At 36.4% G+C, this 14,464-nt stretch overlaps 2 protein-coding genes across 2 annotated transcripts; both read left to right on the top strand.

The window, feature by feature from the left end:
• Positions 1-6: 6 nt before the first annotated feature.
• LOC108369844 (esterase B1-like) lies at positions 7-1,674 on the top strand. Its single transcript, XM_017625037.1, has 3 exons — positions 7-132; positions 280-1,019; positions 1,097-1,674. The coding sequence occupies exons 1-3, from the start codon at positions 9-11 to the stop codon at positions 1,556-1,558; spliced, it is 1,326 nt and encodes a 441-aa protein (XP_017480526.1). The 5' UTR covers positions 7-8; the 3' UTR covers positions 1,559-1,674.
• A 1,762-nt stretch (positions 1,675-3,436) lies between these two features.
• Positions 3,437-13,205, top strand: LOC108369843 (esterase B1-like). The gene is made up of 5 exons (XM_017625035.1): positions 3,437-5,061; positions 5,183-5,462; positions 8,390-8,540; positions 11,527-12,260; positions 12,338-13,205. The coding sequence occupies exons 1-5, from the start codon at positions 5,051-5,053 to the stop codon at positions 12,782-12,784; spliced, it is 1,623 nt and encodes a 540-aa protein (XP_017480524.1). The 5' UTR covers positions 3,437-5,050; the 3' UTR covers positions 12,785-13,205.
• The last annotated feature ends 1,259 nt before the right edge of the window (positions 13,206-14,464 follow it).

The following is a 14,464-nucleotide window of genomic DNA, read 5'->3' as shown; positions in this document are numbered from 1 at the left end:
TGCCGGTAATGGTTTGGATCTACGGCGGAGCCTATCAGATTGGCGAGGCTACGCGAGATCTTTATGCGCCGGATTATTTCATGGAGCGAGATGTCGTACTGGTAACAGTCAACTATAGACTAGGCGCGCTAGGTGTGTTCTCTATAATAAAATTCCAGAGGTTACAACTTTTTGACATAATTATCAATGGAATATCAGTCACAAAAAGCTACAGCTAACTTCAGAGTCGACTTTATTTCAAGTTTTAAATAATCTACAATTCCTACCTCATTTCCACAGGTTTCCTCTCCTTGAACGATCCAGATTTACAAGTACCCGGCAACGCAGGCCTGAAAGATCAATTGCTTGCTCTGCGCTGGATTCAAGAGAACATCGCCAATTTCAATGGCGATCCAAATAATGTCACACTTTTTGGTGAGAGTGCGGGTGCCGCTTCTACACATCTGCTTATGCTAGCGCCAAAAGCACAAGGGCTCTTCCATAAAGCCATCTTGCAATCGGGTTCCGCCCTCTGCCCGTGGGTTGAAGCACAACCGAGAGACTGGGCTTTTCGACTTGCCGTCGAGCTGGGATATAAGGGTGGAAATGCCGATAAAGAAGTATTTCGTTTCCTCTCGAATACAAGCGCTTCGAGAATTGTAAGCGCACAAAACCGTTTGATATTACCGCAAGAAGAACATGAGCGTATTATGTTTGCCTTCACGCCGCTCGTGGAACCATACGAAAGTGCTGACTGCCTGCTGGCGAAGCCTTTTAAAGATCTACTCATTACTGCCTGGAGTAATGAGATTCCTGTAATACTCGGTTCAAATACGCACGAAGGACTCTTTCATTATGCTGAAACTAAGCGCAAACCATATTTGGTTAACGAACTAGCTGATTTCGTGCATATGCTGCCAACGGCAGTGAAAGGTGAGCGTGAAGCACATGAACAAAAAGAGCTGGCGCTACGAATTAAGGAAGCACATTTTGGTGAAAAAGTGCCACATCATAACGATACATTCGATAATTACTTAGAAGTGAGTAAGCATTGTGAAATGCAACAACGAATATCAATTCCTTTGCTTTGCTTGTTTCCTTTTCTTTCGCTTTTCAGATGGTGTCTTACAGACATTTCTTCAGTGACATTCACCGCACACTTTTGGCTCGTATGGCCTATGCTCCCAATGTACCCACCTACCTCTATCACTTTGCATTCGATTCGCCACATTTCAATCATTATCGCATTTTGAATTGTGGCAAGTCTGTGCGTGGCGTTTCGCATGCCGATGATCTCTCCTACCTCTTCTACAATGTGAGTGCGGGTAAATTATCGTCGCACAGTGATGAATTCAATACAGTTCAACGTATGACTGGTATGTGGACAGCATTTGCTACGACAGGCAATCCGAATTGTGAGGAAATCGCATCGACCAGCTGGCAACCGGTTGAAGCGAACGATGCGGAGCGCGCACAACCGAAATGCCTAAATATTGAGGAGGAAGTTGAATTCATTACACTTCCACAGGAAAAGCTCAAAGTCTGGGAAAGTTTATATACAAACAACAGTTTGTATTGAGGGAATCTCTTGCTTAGTTATCGTTTCTTGCCAGTGCGTTATTAATATATATTATCCGCGTAAAGAATTTCGTTTACTCTTAAAACTTGTTGTGTTAAATATTTTTTATAAAATTTTTTTATATTTTTGTTATAACTAAATATGTAGAATATATGTATGTGATATGAATATTTTTGAATATAATTTTTTAAGGTACAGAGTTAGTGGATTTCAATTATCAAAATATCAATATCTGTCAACTGTCCTTCACAAAAAAAAAAAAGAGACGCGTTACCCAGAAATTAGAGCTCTAGCCTTAGATATAAACACATTGAAGCAAATTTTAATAATTAAAAGTACTTTGAAACGCAATTTTCCTCAGCAATGGGAAGCCAAGGTGGCTGAGTCGCTAAACCGNAAAGAGACGCGTTACCCAGAAATTAGAGCTCTAGCCTTAGATATAAACACTTTGAAGCAAATTTTAATACAGCAGATTTTTTAGAGCGCTCTTGGATTTACTTTCGTCATATGCAATGCATACATTATTCTTCGTGACTAATGACTTAACGTTAATACTAAAAATATATTTTTAAAACAAGCTTTCTAAAAAGGAACCAAATTGGACTATAAATATGGGCGTTTCAAATATCTTGACTCCCGCGTCACCTGGCGGATTAATTCATATTTATTATTGCATTGCCATCGGGTTCTGAGCTAAGTTCGAAATTTCAAGTTTCTAGCTCTAGTCGGGAAGTTCTAGTTGATTTCATGAATTGATCCAAACAAATAAGAGTAGAAAGCAAATTAAGTAAAAGCTTGTAAAAAAGCTTAAATTTCGGAAATTACAATGATTGATTCATGAGTTCGCCCAAGTTTTCTTACTCCTCGGAAAGTTTCGCATATGTACTTCATGCGACCTGCTGTTGTACGCCGCCTCCGAACTGCAAATGGATTTTAAAAGAAGCTTTTTCATAGCAGAAATACACTCGGAAGTTTGCCATTGCCAGCTGAGAGGTGACTGCTCTAAATGCTATAAACTAAATCGGGCCATAGACGCAGGGTTGCTCCACCTGCCGGATAAATTTTTCGCGGCATTATTTTGTTGGTGTAAGTGATACACTTTCCATGTGTGATCTAGCTCATTTATTCAAGCTTACTGGTAACTTCTCAAAGGAATAGACATTGTAAGCTAATTGAACTACATACAGAATGTGGAATGTTACAAATAGCCAAGCTTCGACAGAAGCATTTCTCTTCTGAAGTAAAACAAAGAGTGAAAATGCTCCAAAAAGCATACTGGAAATTTTCGGAGAATATAATTCAGAAATATTTTTAATCCAATAAAGAAGTGTGAAGTAAGACAATCAGTGGGCTAAAAGCGGTCTCGAAAAAGCAAGCACATTTGCTCGTCACCTAAAAAGCGTGTTTACTCCACACGAAATTGAACCCTGCGCAATAAAATGGACCCACAAATACAAAAAAGAACTCAAAAGTTGAAGTTGGGCAAGCCATCAAAAAAACTCAAAGCTAAGAAGACTCGCTGTTATGATCTAATCACGGACATATAAATATTTAGGGGAATGAGTCGGCTGATGAAATGGCCGGATGCGGCTCAGATATGCCAAAAGAAGAAGCGGAAAGCTCCGTACTAACACAGTTTAGCGATCATGTTAGGAAAATTAACGAATGACTTTTGGAACAAATGGGAAGACTATAAGACCACAAGATTATTATGGCCGCTGCTTTGTGGGAAAAAGATAACGGACATACTGAAGCTGAATAGATCTGCAGTAAGAGTCATTACCGGCGTTATCACTGGTCCAAGATTACTGTGCTATAGCACTAATGCTTCAACGGTGGCGAATACCAATAAGTATTATCTGCAGAGGTTGTCATGATGAGAATGACCACTATCTGTGTCGGTGTCCAAGTATACAGACGAAGAGACTCAAGCACTTGGGTTTACGCTTCTTCAACGGTCTGGGCAAGGTAGCGGAGGTGGAACTGTTGGATCTCCTCGGCTTCATCGGAGATAATAATTCGTACGGTACTTGATACTCACTTAAAGAGGGCACTCACAAGGAGGGTGTCTTCAAGTCTTCAAGTGAAAGTATGGAATATTCCACATACCAGCATTTGAAGGAGCAATTGTTGGCACATTTGCGGACGATACTGCGGTTCTCGCTATAGATACCCTTCCACAACTCGCTTCGCTTACGCTCCAAAACGGCCTAAACAATATAACCCCCATGGCTGAAAATTTGGCGAAATAAGCCAAATGTGACAAAACCTGTTCAGGTTACGTTCTTCCTTAAACGTAGAATCACAGCCTGTAATAAGACAAAATAATTAGGCATGCCTCGTTGCAAGCTTACGTTGAAAACTTATATTTTCAAGTCAGAAATTTACAATGGTTACTGAACCCAAAATCTCGGGACTCACTAGAGTATAAGCTCTTACTCTATTCATCAGGTTTTAAACTGGTATGGTATTCTCAAAAACGAAACGAGAACCATTTAAAAGTGCATTCAAATCTCACAACGCATTTGGTCTTAGAATATAATCTCGTGGCTGCATTGCATGCCACATTTGCAGCCAAACATCAAGGGCATTGACCTGCTGCACACAATTTCTTTGAATGTAAACAAACTAGGTAATAACATTGCTATGTTAAGCAGCTTTTAAGAGCATTGCAATAACGAGTTGGTTATACATAAGCCGGCTACTAAAGAACAATCAAGCGTTGAAAGAGAGTGTAAAGTGCAATGACGATGTGAGTGCAATGACGATGTGAGTGAACTGAGAGAAGCAGGGGAGCTCACTTTTTTTATTTTGTTATTTAGGCGCGCTCTTTCTTAAAATAATACCACACTACTTGTAAGCGATCTGGTGTGAGTTTCAGCGCACTTCTCGAACAATACAGAGCGGCGTGTGAGAAGTGTGAATGAGTAGATAATTGAAATAGTGTAATGAATAATCGCACTGAGTCTGCAGCAAAACAAAAACCGATAAAGTCATATCAAAACATTCTGATCAGTAATAAAATAAATTATGCATCTACGTGAACGACAACAAAGTGGCCGATAGAAGTTGAAATACAAATAAAGTGAACAATCAAAATACATAATACAATAAGTAAATAAGTAAATAAAAATATTCGATAAGACGCCAAACATGTTCGACTGCGGCAGAGTATTCCAATAATGTTTGCATATGAAAACATTGAAGGAGATCCATTGCATGTGTAGTGCCAAAGGGCCAACAGTTGCTCGCGATACATAGTGGAGTGTAGTTGCATCGGCCAGCTAATTTTCTTAGATAAACGGAAAAAAGTATAATTAGATAACAAAAGCGAGCAGAAGTTAAAAAAAAAATTTATAAACGAATTAAAAATAATCAGCAACAAAACGGGTTTAATTAAAAAGTTTCCAATAATAAACAAATAAAAGTTGAGTGTGACGTAGTTTTTTATCATACAACATTTTTATTTATTTTTTTTGTTTTAGCTCAACCATGTCAAGCAAGTAAGTGCAGCTGGTCAAGGTCTATTAATAAGTGCACATACATACAAACGTACATACACATATCTACATATTTAGGTGTATTCTTTTTTAAAATTTTTGTTAACTTAACTCCATCAATTAGCACACCTGATGCAGAAGTGTTGGTGCACACAGCACTGGGCACGCTCAAAGGTCAACGCAACACATCCATTTACGATGACAATTACTACAGTTTCGAATGTATTCCCTTTGGTCAGCCGCCGTTGGGTGCACTGCGATTCAAAGCCCCTTTGGCCGCCACACCGTGGCCAGGTGTGTTGGATTGTACACAAAAAGCCAAAAAGCCAATACAAAAGAATCCGCGCACAAATGAAATTGAAGGCGATGAGGATTGTTTATATTTGAATATCTATGCTAAAAAGGTAAGCATGATGGGAGTAAACACTAATATATATATATACATCAACTTACCCTGCAAACCATTTTTTCACAGTATTCTGAATTTTAGAGAAATTTTATAGTATTCGTAAAGATCTCAACCGATTTTTTGCCCAATTTTTTTTCTAAATTGAAATAATGCTGAAATGTGAAGAATTTCTTGCAGAATATTTTAAGAATTTTCTTTATTTTTCGTACAGAAATTTCTTAACGAGTTCGTGTCAACCACTTCATATAATTTTCTTTGAAGATACGTAAAAAAATCGTTACAGAAATGAGAAACTCCTAAAGATTTCGTTAAGATTTCGGGAACTTTGGTTTGCAGGGTATATTTTAGATACTTTTACATGTGTGATCAAAATGTGCAAATTCTTCATACTGAATTATTCAGCATATGTATGTATGTATGTAGAAGTATATGCCAGTCAATATAGCACTTACGACCGGTTACTCAGGGAGATTTTCACCATTTCTGGTTAACACTAATTTCCAGTTAAACATCATTACCGACGTTTTCGACACAATGTTATATGCATGGAGTCAGTAGTCAGAAGAAAATATTTGTTTGTTAATTAAAAACTGTTGACAATTACCGCATCGCTGCTACTAGCTCTGATGCACAAATGTGCAAATGTAGAAATATATATAAAAACCTGTCGTAATTTGTTGAAACTTTACAACTAAAAGGATTACTCACGGTGATTCCAAAAATGAAACCGGTTTTTGTACCGGTTACCAATTTCGAAAAATCCGGGTTTTAAGTATCGGTTACCAATTATGCGAAAAGCGGAGTCACGTCTCTTTTATTAATATTTTTCGTAAAGATTTCTCTGTATATCAGTTTTGAAACAAATTTGAAGAATAAGCGTAGCCCAAGATGATAAGTTCTTTGTATCTCTAAATACTTGGTAAATATATTTTTCTTGGTATTACTAAGAAAAGCGGTGACAAATTTTGAAATCGTTTAATAAACACGCACACTTTTCAGTACAGTATTTAAAAAATTTAAACTAAGCGATAATTTAATAATTTATAGAGAAATCTTTAGGCCAAATTTGTATTATTATTATATAAAAAAATTAACGAGCCCATTCTGCTTTTTACAAAATTGTTACCCGATAGTAAAAACTCGTATATTTCGCAATTGGTAGCCGGTACAAAAAAAAAAAACGAATTCATTTTAGAAATTGAAATAATAGAAAAAGTGAGCGTGAGTACTCCGCTTTTCTCAAAACTGAAACCAAGTGCTAAGAGCCCGGATTTTTCAAAACTAGTAACCGGTACGAAAAAGAAAAACGATTAAATTTTTAAAACCACTGTGAAGTAATTACGACCAGTTCTTTTATTTTTCCACACTTATCCATTTGTGAGTCAATGACTTTAGCAGCGATACCGTAATTTTCAAAAGTTTTTAGTTAACAAAAAAAATTCCTCGACAGTTTGAGAGATAGGATATTCTTATTTCGATTAAAATATTATTCTTTGCCAAAAATTTTCCCGGGTACACCCAAAAACTGGCTGTGGTAAATCTTAAAAAATTATGGAAGCCGGTCCTTCTGGTAGTTCCCATAAAAAATTTGGTTGCATTCATGTACATTCCTGAGCTAAGCAGGTTTTCAGCAAAAAAATATTTATTTCTCACTTATTCACAGCGTATTTTTATTACTGTTTACGTAAAAATACAAAAAAAAATAGTTTTTGATATATGCCGGTGTTTTCATTTCTTTTGATTGTCCCTTTCNCTGTGAAGTAATTACGACCAGTTCTTTTATTTTTCCACACTTATCCATTTTTGAGTCAATGACTTTAGCAGCGATACCGTAATTTTCAAAAGTTTTTAGTTAACAAAAAAAATTCCCCGACAGTTTGAGAGATAGGATATTCTTATTTTGATTAAAATATTATTCTTTGCCAAAAATTTTTCCGGGTACACCCAAAAACTGGCTGTGGTAAATCTTAAAAAATTATGGAAGCCGGTCTTTCTGGTAGTTCTCATAAAAAATTTGGTTGCATTCATGTACATTCCTGAGCTAAGCAGGTTTTCAGCAGAAAAATATTTATTTCTCACTTATTCACAGCGTATTTTTATTACTGTTTACGTAAAAATACAAAAAAAATATTTTTTGATATATGCCGGTGTTTTCATTTCTTTTGATTGTCCCTTTTTTTTATCGCACTCTATTCTAAAATAAAGACAAACGATGAGAAAGTTATGTATTATATTATAAAAATATCATACTCTTGTTTATATTAAACAACTTTTCCTAGTTTTTTTAATCTGTTAAGCTATGCAATGNTAAAAATATCATACTCTTGTTTATATTAAACAACTTTTCCTAGTTTTTTTTAATCTGTTAAGCTATGCAATGAAAAAAAAAATACACAGCTAATTACATTTCTCTCAAAAATTGATAGATTAAATGTATAATAGCCGTCATCGATTCGCCACTTCGCTGCTTACTAAATATGTTTGAGTTTCGGTCGCTTAACGAAAAATTTTGCATGTGAAAGCAACAACAAAGTTATCTAGCGCGGATAGACGATAGCGAGTTTGGTTGTACCTCATTGAGTTCGTTCGTTTCGCCACTCGGTAACTGTTGGCGAATCGATGGCTGCTCATGTCANAAATTTTGCATGTGAAAGCAACAACAAAGTTATCTAGCGCGGATAGACGATAGCGAGTTTGGTTGTACCACATTGAGTTCGTTCGTTTCGCCACTCGGTAACTGTTGGCGAATCGATGACTGCTCATGTCACTATATCTAAATCATGCTTTGAGAGAAACATACTAAGTACACTGATACACTGATTATTTTCTTATAACTAATTTTTTTGTATTTCAAGTTTTATCGCTTACATTTTTCATTCACATACATATATAATATGCAAATATTTATTTATTCAACTTTAGCTTGCATCTGACAAACCTCTACCAGTTATGGTCTTCCTCTATGGCGGTGGCTTCGAAAGGGGTGATCCTACACGCGATCTACATGGTCCAGATTATTTTATGATGAAAGACGTAATATTGGTCACAATAGCGTATCGACTGGGACCATTAGGTGGGTGAATTATTATTAGACGTGCTTTAAGCAGATTGACACAACCATACTATTTATGTGCGTAAATGCATGGTGTATATATGTACATATGTACATATGTAGGAATATACTCATGTATATNTTATGTGCGTAAATGCATGGTGTATATATGTACATATGTACATATGTAGGCATATACTCATGTTAGTGTACATATAAACTGAAAGTAGCGTCATTACTTTATTTTGTGAGAGAGTTAAGTTTCAACGAAAACTAGCAATTATTGAATTCCATGCATAACTGTATAAAATACAATATGTATATTTTTAGCTATACAATTTAATATTATTTACTATTCCATGCTTTAATTTATCTCGTGAAAATGTAGCACGTTCCAGTAGCACGTAAATTTTCCTCACTGTCAGCAACAAAATAGCGTAAATCATGCGAAACGAGTACCTACTTATTCTATGCGCACAAACGTAGATAGTTTATTTGCCCTGCTAGTCGTTTTCAAAATGAGATATGTTTGTATAAAATTTTTTAAGCTCATCTTGCGCTATTTCGTAAGACTCGTAACATTTTTTAATTTGAATACTTTTGTTAACATTGCTAATTAGCTTTTTTAAGTTTTTCATGTAAATTATTTTATAGTTTTCAAAAATTGTTTTCTTTTTTACTTTCACATAAGAGGGTTGCTTGCAATTGACAAGCTTAAAGAAAAGAAAATGCGCCAGGGCCACACTGGAGAAGTGAAACTTACGTTACATATCCATTTTGTCTCATAACCAATATACGTACATACATACATACATACAAACATCTGCTTCTGCTTCTGCTTAAGGTTATATTTTTTGTCTTTTTTCTATCGAGATCCCTGCCTCTACCCCTGTTCGTTCTAATTACATTTATTTTATTCTGTTTTACTTTATCCTCATTTTTATCTTTATACTCTATCGACAACAAAGTTGATAGCAACATCCGTCAAAATTTCGATAACAAAACCGATGAAAAATATCGATAACAAAACCGATAACGAATTCGATAAAAATTTCGATAGCAAAGTCGATAATAATATTGGTAGCAAAATCGATTGGAAAATCGATAAAAATACCCATAACCAAATTGATAAAAATAGCACCAAATATCGATTAAAAAATCTATAGAACTATCGATAAAAATATTCATAATAAAAACGATAAATAACAAAATCGATAAATAATCGGTAACGAAATCAATAACAAAATCAGTAAATAATCGATAACAAAATCGATAACATATCCGATAAATAACAAATAACGAATCGGTGACAAAATCGATAAAAAATTCGATAACAAAACCGTTAAATAATCTATGCATAATCGATAACAAAATCGATAGATAATTAATAAAAAAATCTATACAATATCGATAACTGAACCGATGACAAATTCGATAAAGCTACAGATAAAAATATCGATAACAAAATCAATAAATAATCGATTAGAAACCCGATAAAAATATCGCTAAAAAAACGATAAATATCGATAAGAAAATCGATAAAAAATATCGCTAACAAAATAGCTGAAAATATCGATAAAAAATCGATGAAAATATCGATTACAAAATCGATAAAAATATCGACTATTATGTCGATAAGTTCCGAAAATATCGATAGCAAAATTGATAGCAATATCGATATAAACAATAATAAGAAAACTGATAAAAATATCGATTATTTTATCGGTAAGTCCCGAAAATCTCTAAAATCCCAAACCGTTCCCAGATTGAGTCTCTCTTCATATCCTTTCCTCTTTTATTACCTTTATTTTAATCTTTCTTCCCCTATCTTCATCTTTACTTTTATCGGTATCCTCATCCTCCTCTTTGTCTTTACTTTTAGGTTTATCACTTTCTTCAGCTACATATTCCCCTTCACCTTTGCGCTTATATAAGTAAAGTGTTTAATTTTACCTTGGTCTTCATTTTTGTCTTCATCTTTACGCATCTTTGTTTTAGTTTTTAATCGACTTCCAAAAAAGGAGGAGGTTATCAGTTCGTCGGAATATATTTTTTTGTTTTTTTATGTATGTTACCGCATAACTTTGGACCACGTGAACCGATTTAGATAATTAATAATTTTTTTTATCGAAAAGTTTGCGTCTCAGAGGTGGTCCCATACTAATCTGGTTCAGATCCGATCAGGGGATCATGAGATATATATGTATATATATATTTTTTATATGAGATTCGGTTTTTTTTTGCTAAAAATTACTTGTTATTTTTACTTTTGTCTTAATCCTTTTCTGTATCTATGTACGTAGTAGTTGCCTTGCAAATTCGTCCGTCATACAGTTTACCTCTAGGTCCCTATGAACAGGGACCCAAGTGAGGTGAAGTCTGTTCTGCTTGGCCATCTCTTGTTGAGATAGACGGCAGTCCAGCGCAATCTTTGACCAAAACGTGGAAGCGCTCAGAGCTTCGAATATAGACTGGCTATTATTAAAAATGAACACATCTCTTCCAATCAGTTCTGTTAAAAGATTCTTAGCAGTAACCTAACAAAAAATTTTAAGAGGACGGTTTCTTAAGAACAGGCCCCCACCTACCTTACCGTCGAGTTTCAAGCCATCTGTATATACGTCAATATTATCTATCGAGTGGAGTGTTAATACCTTCTTTAACCTCCTCCCTGCTTGAGATTCTTGGGCTAAAGTAGCTTTCTGGAACCGATATCAAAGCGCTACGGTCTGTGTTATCGGAATGAAGCAAAATTTATTTACTATTAAAGAGTGACCCTGGGCTTCAGGTTATCATTGTTATCAAAACTAAATAGGTCCCTATACAAATTGTTAAAAATGGTATCAACGTAATAAAAATGATAAGTTTTTTGGAGATGTTTTCAAATCGATCTTGCTCAAGTAAATCTCTTTATAATTTCGACTGTTTTTTTTTTTATGGGGAGTGATGCACCCTAATGTACATTTATATACGGTATATCTCTTATAAGTAATTTTTTTACCTCCAGGTTTTCTCAGCCTACCTGATCCCGCAGTTGGTGTACCTGGCAACGCCGGCCTCAAGGATCAGCTACTCGGGCTCCAGTGGGTTGCTGATAATATAAGCGCTTTCAATGGTAATCCAAAAAATATAACACTTTTCGGTGAGAGCGCTGGTGCTGCATCCACACATTATATGATGCTCACACCGTTAGCCAAAGGACTCTTCCACAAAGCGATACTAATGTCAGGCACAGTTCTATGTCCATGGGCGCTCTCACCAGTCAAAGAATTACCAAAGCGCCTGGCGCAAGCAAATGGCTATACTGGCGATGGAAGCGTTCGAAGTGTGCTAGATTATCTGCAACATTTGCCCGCTGAGGAGTTAGTACGTCCGTATTTGTTGACGAGAGAGGAAAATATGGATGATTGTCTATTCGCATTTGGCCCTGTGGTAGAACCGTATCTAACAGACAACTGTATTATACCAAAACAGCCGCACACTTTGTTCGCAAATGCCTGGGGCAACGACATACCACTCATAATTAGTGGCACATCCTTTGAGGGCCTTCTGATGTTTGCGCGCATACACATGGCACCCTATTTGTTGCACGAACTGAATGAGAATCATCAGCACATGTTGCCACTGGAATTGAAGCAGAAGCATGATCTAGACAAGCAAAAGGAATTGGCTTCAAAGTTGCGTGAAACACATTTTGCCGAAAAGGAGCTGCGCATGGAGCATGTGCTCAACTATTGCGAGGTGAGTTTTTGTCGGGTATTATATGTAAATTTTTATATTATTTCACTGATTTTTGTTTTTCACCTATTCGATTTTAGTACGCTTCCTATAAAGTATTCTGGCATCCCATATTACGCACCGTAAAGGCACGTCTACGACACGCACGCGCACCCACCTACCTCTACCGTTTCGACTTTGATTCGCCCGAATTTAATCATCAGCGCATCGGTTACTGCGGCAAGGAAGTACGCGGAGTTTCTCATGTTGATGATCACTCATATCTTTTCTATGGCAACTTTGCCTGGAAGTTGGATAAGGATACACCGGAATTTCGTACAATCCAGCGTAAAATTGATATTTGGACATCATTTGCTGCAAACTCAGATCCAAGCTGTGAAAAGCTCGGTGAGAGCAAATGGATGCCATTGCAGTCAGATGGAAAACTGCATTGTTTGAATGTGGGGGAACATTTAGAAGTTATCGAGTTGCCGGAGATGCATAAGCTGCAAGTATGGGATAGTCTGTATGAGGTTGAAGAAGAATGACAAGTGCTCGCTGGGCACGCGGATAGTAAAAAATTGTGTTTAAGTAGCAGTATTTTTATGAAGAATTTAATGTTTATGCGTCAGCTAAAGTTTAAGAGCCTGATTATGGCAACTTAGCTTAAATTAGCGGGACTTAGGACTTAGAAAATCAAAATGAAACAGATTTCGACATGGCATTAAGTTTCGGCAACATCCATCTAAGATAATTTTTAAGTGAGAGCCTATAAGTTACGTTAAGTTGCCATAATCAGACCATAAGAGCGATTTTATTTTTTGTGTAATGTACTACGTAAAGCAATACAGTAAATTTGGTTACTCAACGCGATAGATTAAGAAAATCACATGCTTGTATTTTTGTCGAAGGGCAACTATTTACATTATACTATAAACATAGATATATAAATACCGTATAATTCAACTTACTTTTATGGGATTAAAAAATTTTTCGGGAGGCATTCAATGGTCACCAATTTGCGGTGAAAGCGATTCATTAACCAAAAGCCGCGTCAAAGAGACGTTTTACAAACTGAGTACTAAGTTCGAATGTGCTGAGTTCAAAAGTTCATTTAGGTAAAGAAAGCGTGTTTGAAAGTATTATCCCTCCCCTCAGAGGCAGTTTTGATGGAGGGGTCTTCTGTCTAGCTACTTNCAGACCATAAGAGCGATTTTATTTTTTGTGTAATGTACTACGTAAAGCAAGACAGTAAATTTGTTTACTCAACGCGATATATTAAGAAAATCACATGCTTGTATTTTTATCGAAGGGCAACTATTTACATTATACTACATAAACACCGTATAAATTAACTTACTTTTTTGAAATTCAAAAATTTCTATCTTTCGGGAGGCATTCAATGGTCATCAATTTGCGGTGAAAGCGATTCATTAACCAAAAGCCGAGTCAAAGGGACGTTTTACAAATTGAGTACTGAGTTCGAATGTGCTGAGTGCAAAAGTTCATCTGCATCCTAGGTAACTATCAATATCTCATCACATTCAGTCCTAAAGTCATCTTCAAGCCTTTACGCAAGCATGATAAAGTTAGGTAAAGAAAGTGTGTTTGAAAGTATTATCCCTCCCCTCAGAGGTTGGGTTAATGGTGGAGTCTTCTGTCGAGAGCTTTCCATCAGTATTAAATTCAGGATTCAGGCAGAAGTAGCTGCTATTAAGAAGGCAGTGGAGTTACTGCTCAAGAGTACGATGACAGTTAGGGACGTGAGAATTTATTCTCATAGCCAAGCGGCTACCACGGCCTTAAGTGCGTTGGAGGTGTGCTCTAATTTAGTTAAGAAACGTCTGCTCTCTCTTTCAGTTACGTCGGAATACTTCTGTATTAGGCTGATTTGGGATTACAGCATCATTGCAGGATACTAACTATGTGGCCGGCGAATTGGTTAGGAAAGGTACTCTTTAAGCTTTATCATTGGATAAGTGCGGTTGGAGCGGCCATTGATCGCCAGTGATACACTCTTGATTGCAAGGTCCTTTAGCCAAGGGGGGACAGTGGGCAGCCGAGAACACTACTCACACTTACAGAGCCACAGCTCTAAATCTTGGTGGGGATTTTGACGGTTTACTGTCCGAATGGTGTGCCGCAGTTGCCTGGAATTTGAGTAGGTCGAGCCAATTCATCACTACTTTCAAGAGTACCCAGCGTTCACGAGACTAAGATCATTGGGA

The sequence above is a fragment of the Rhagoletis zephyria genome, unplaced genomic scaffold (genome assembly GCF_001687245.7).
Source record: "Rhagoletis zephyria isolate East Lansing unplaced genomic scaffold, Rhagoletis_zephyria_1.1 Rzeph_scaffold_03879, whole genome shotgun sequence".
Classification (NCBI taxonomy): domain Eukaryota; kingdom Metazoa; phylum Arthropoda; class Insecta; order Diptera; family Tephritidae; genus Rhagoletis; species Rhagoletis zephyria.
Note: the sequence above shows the minus strand (reverse complement) of the source record. Positions and strands in the feature narration are given on the sequence as shown.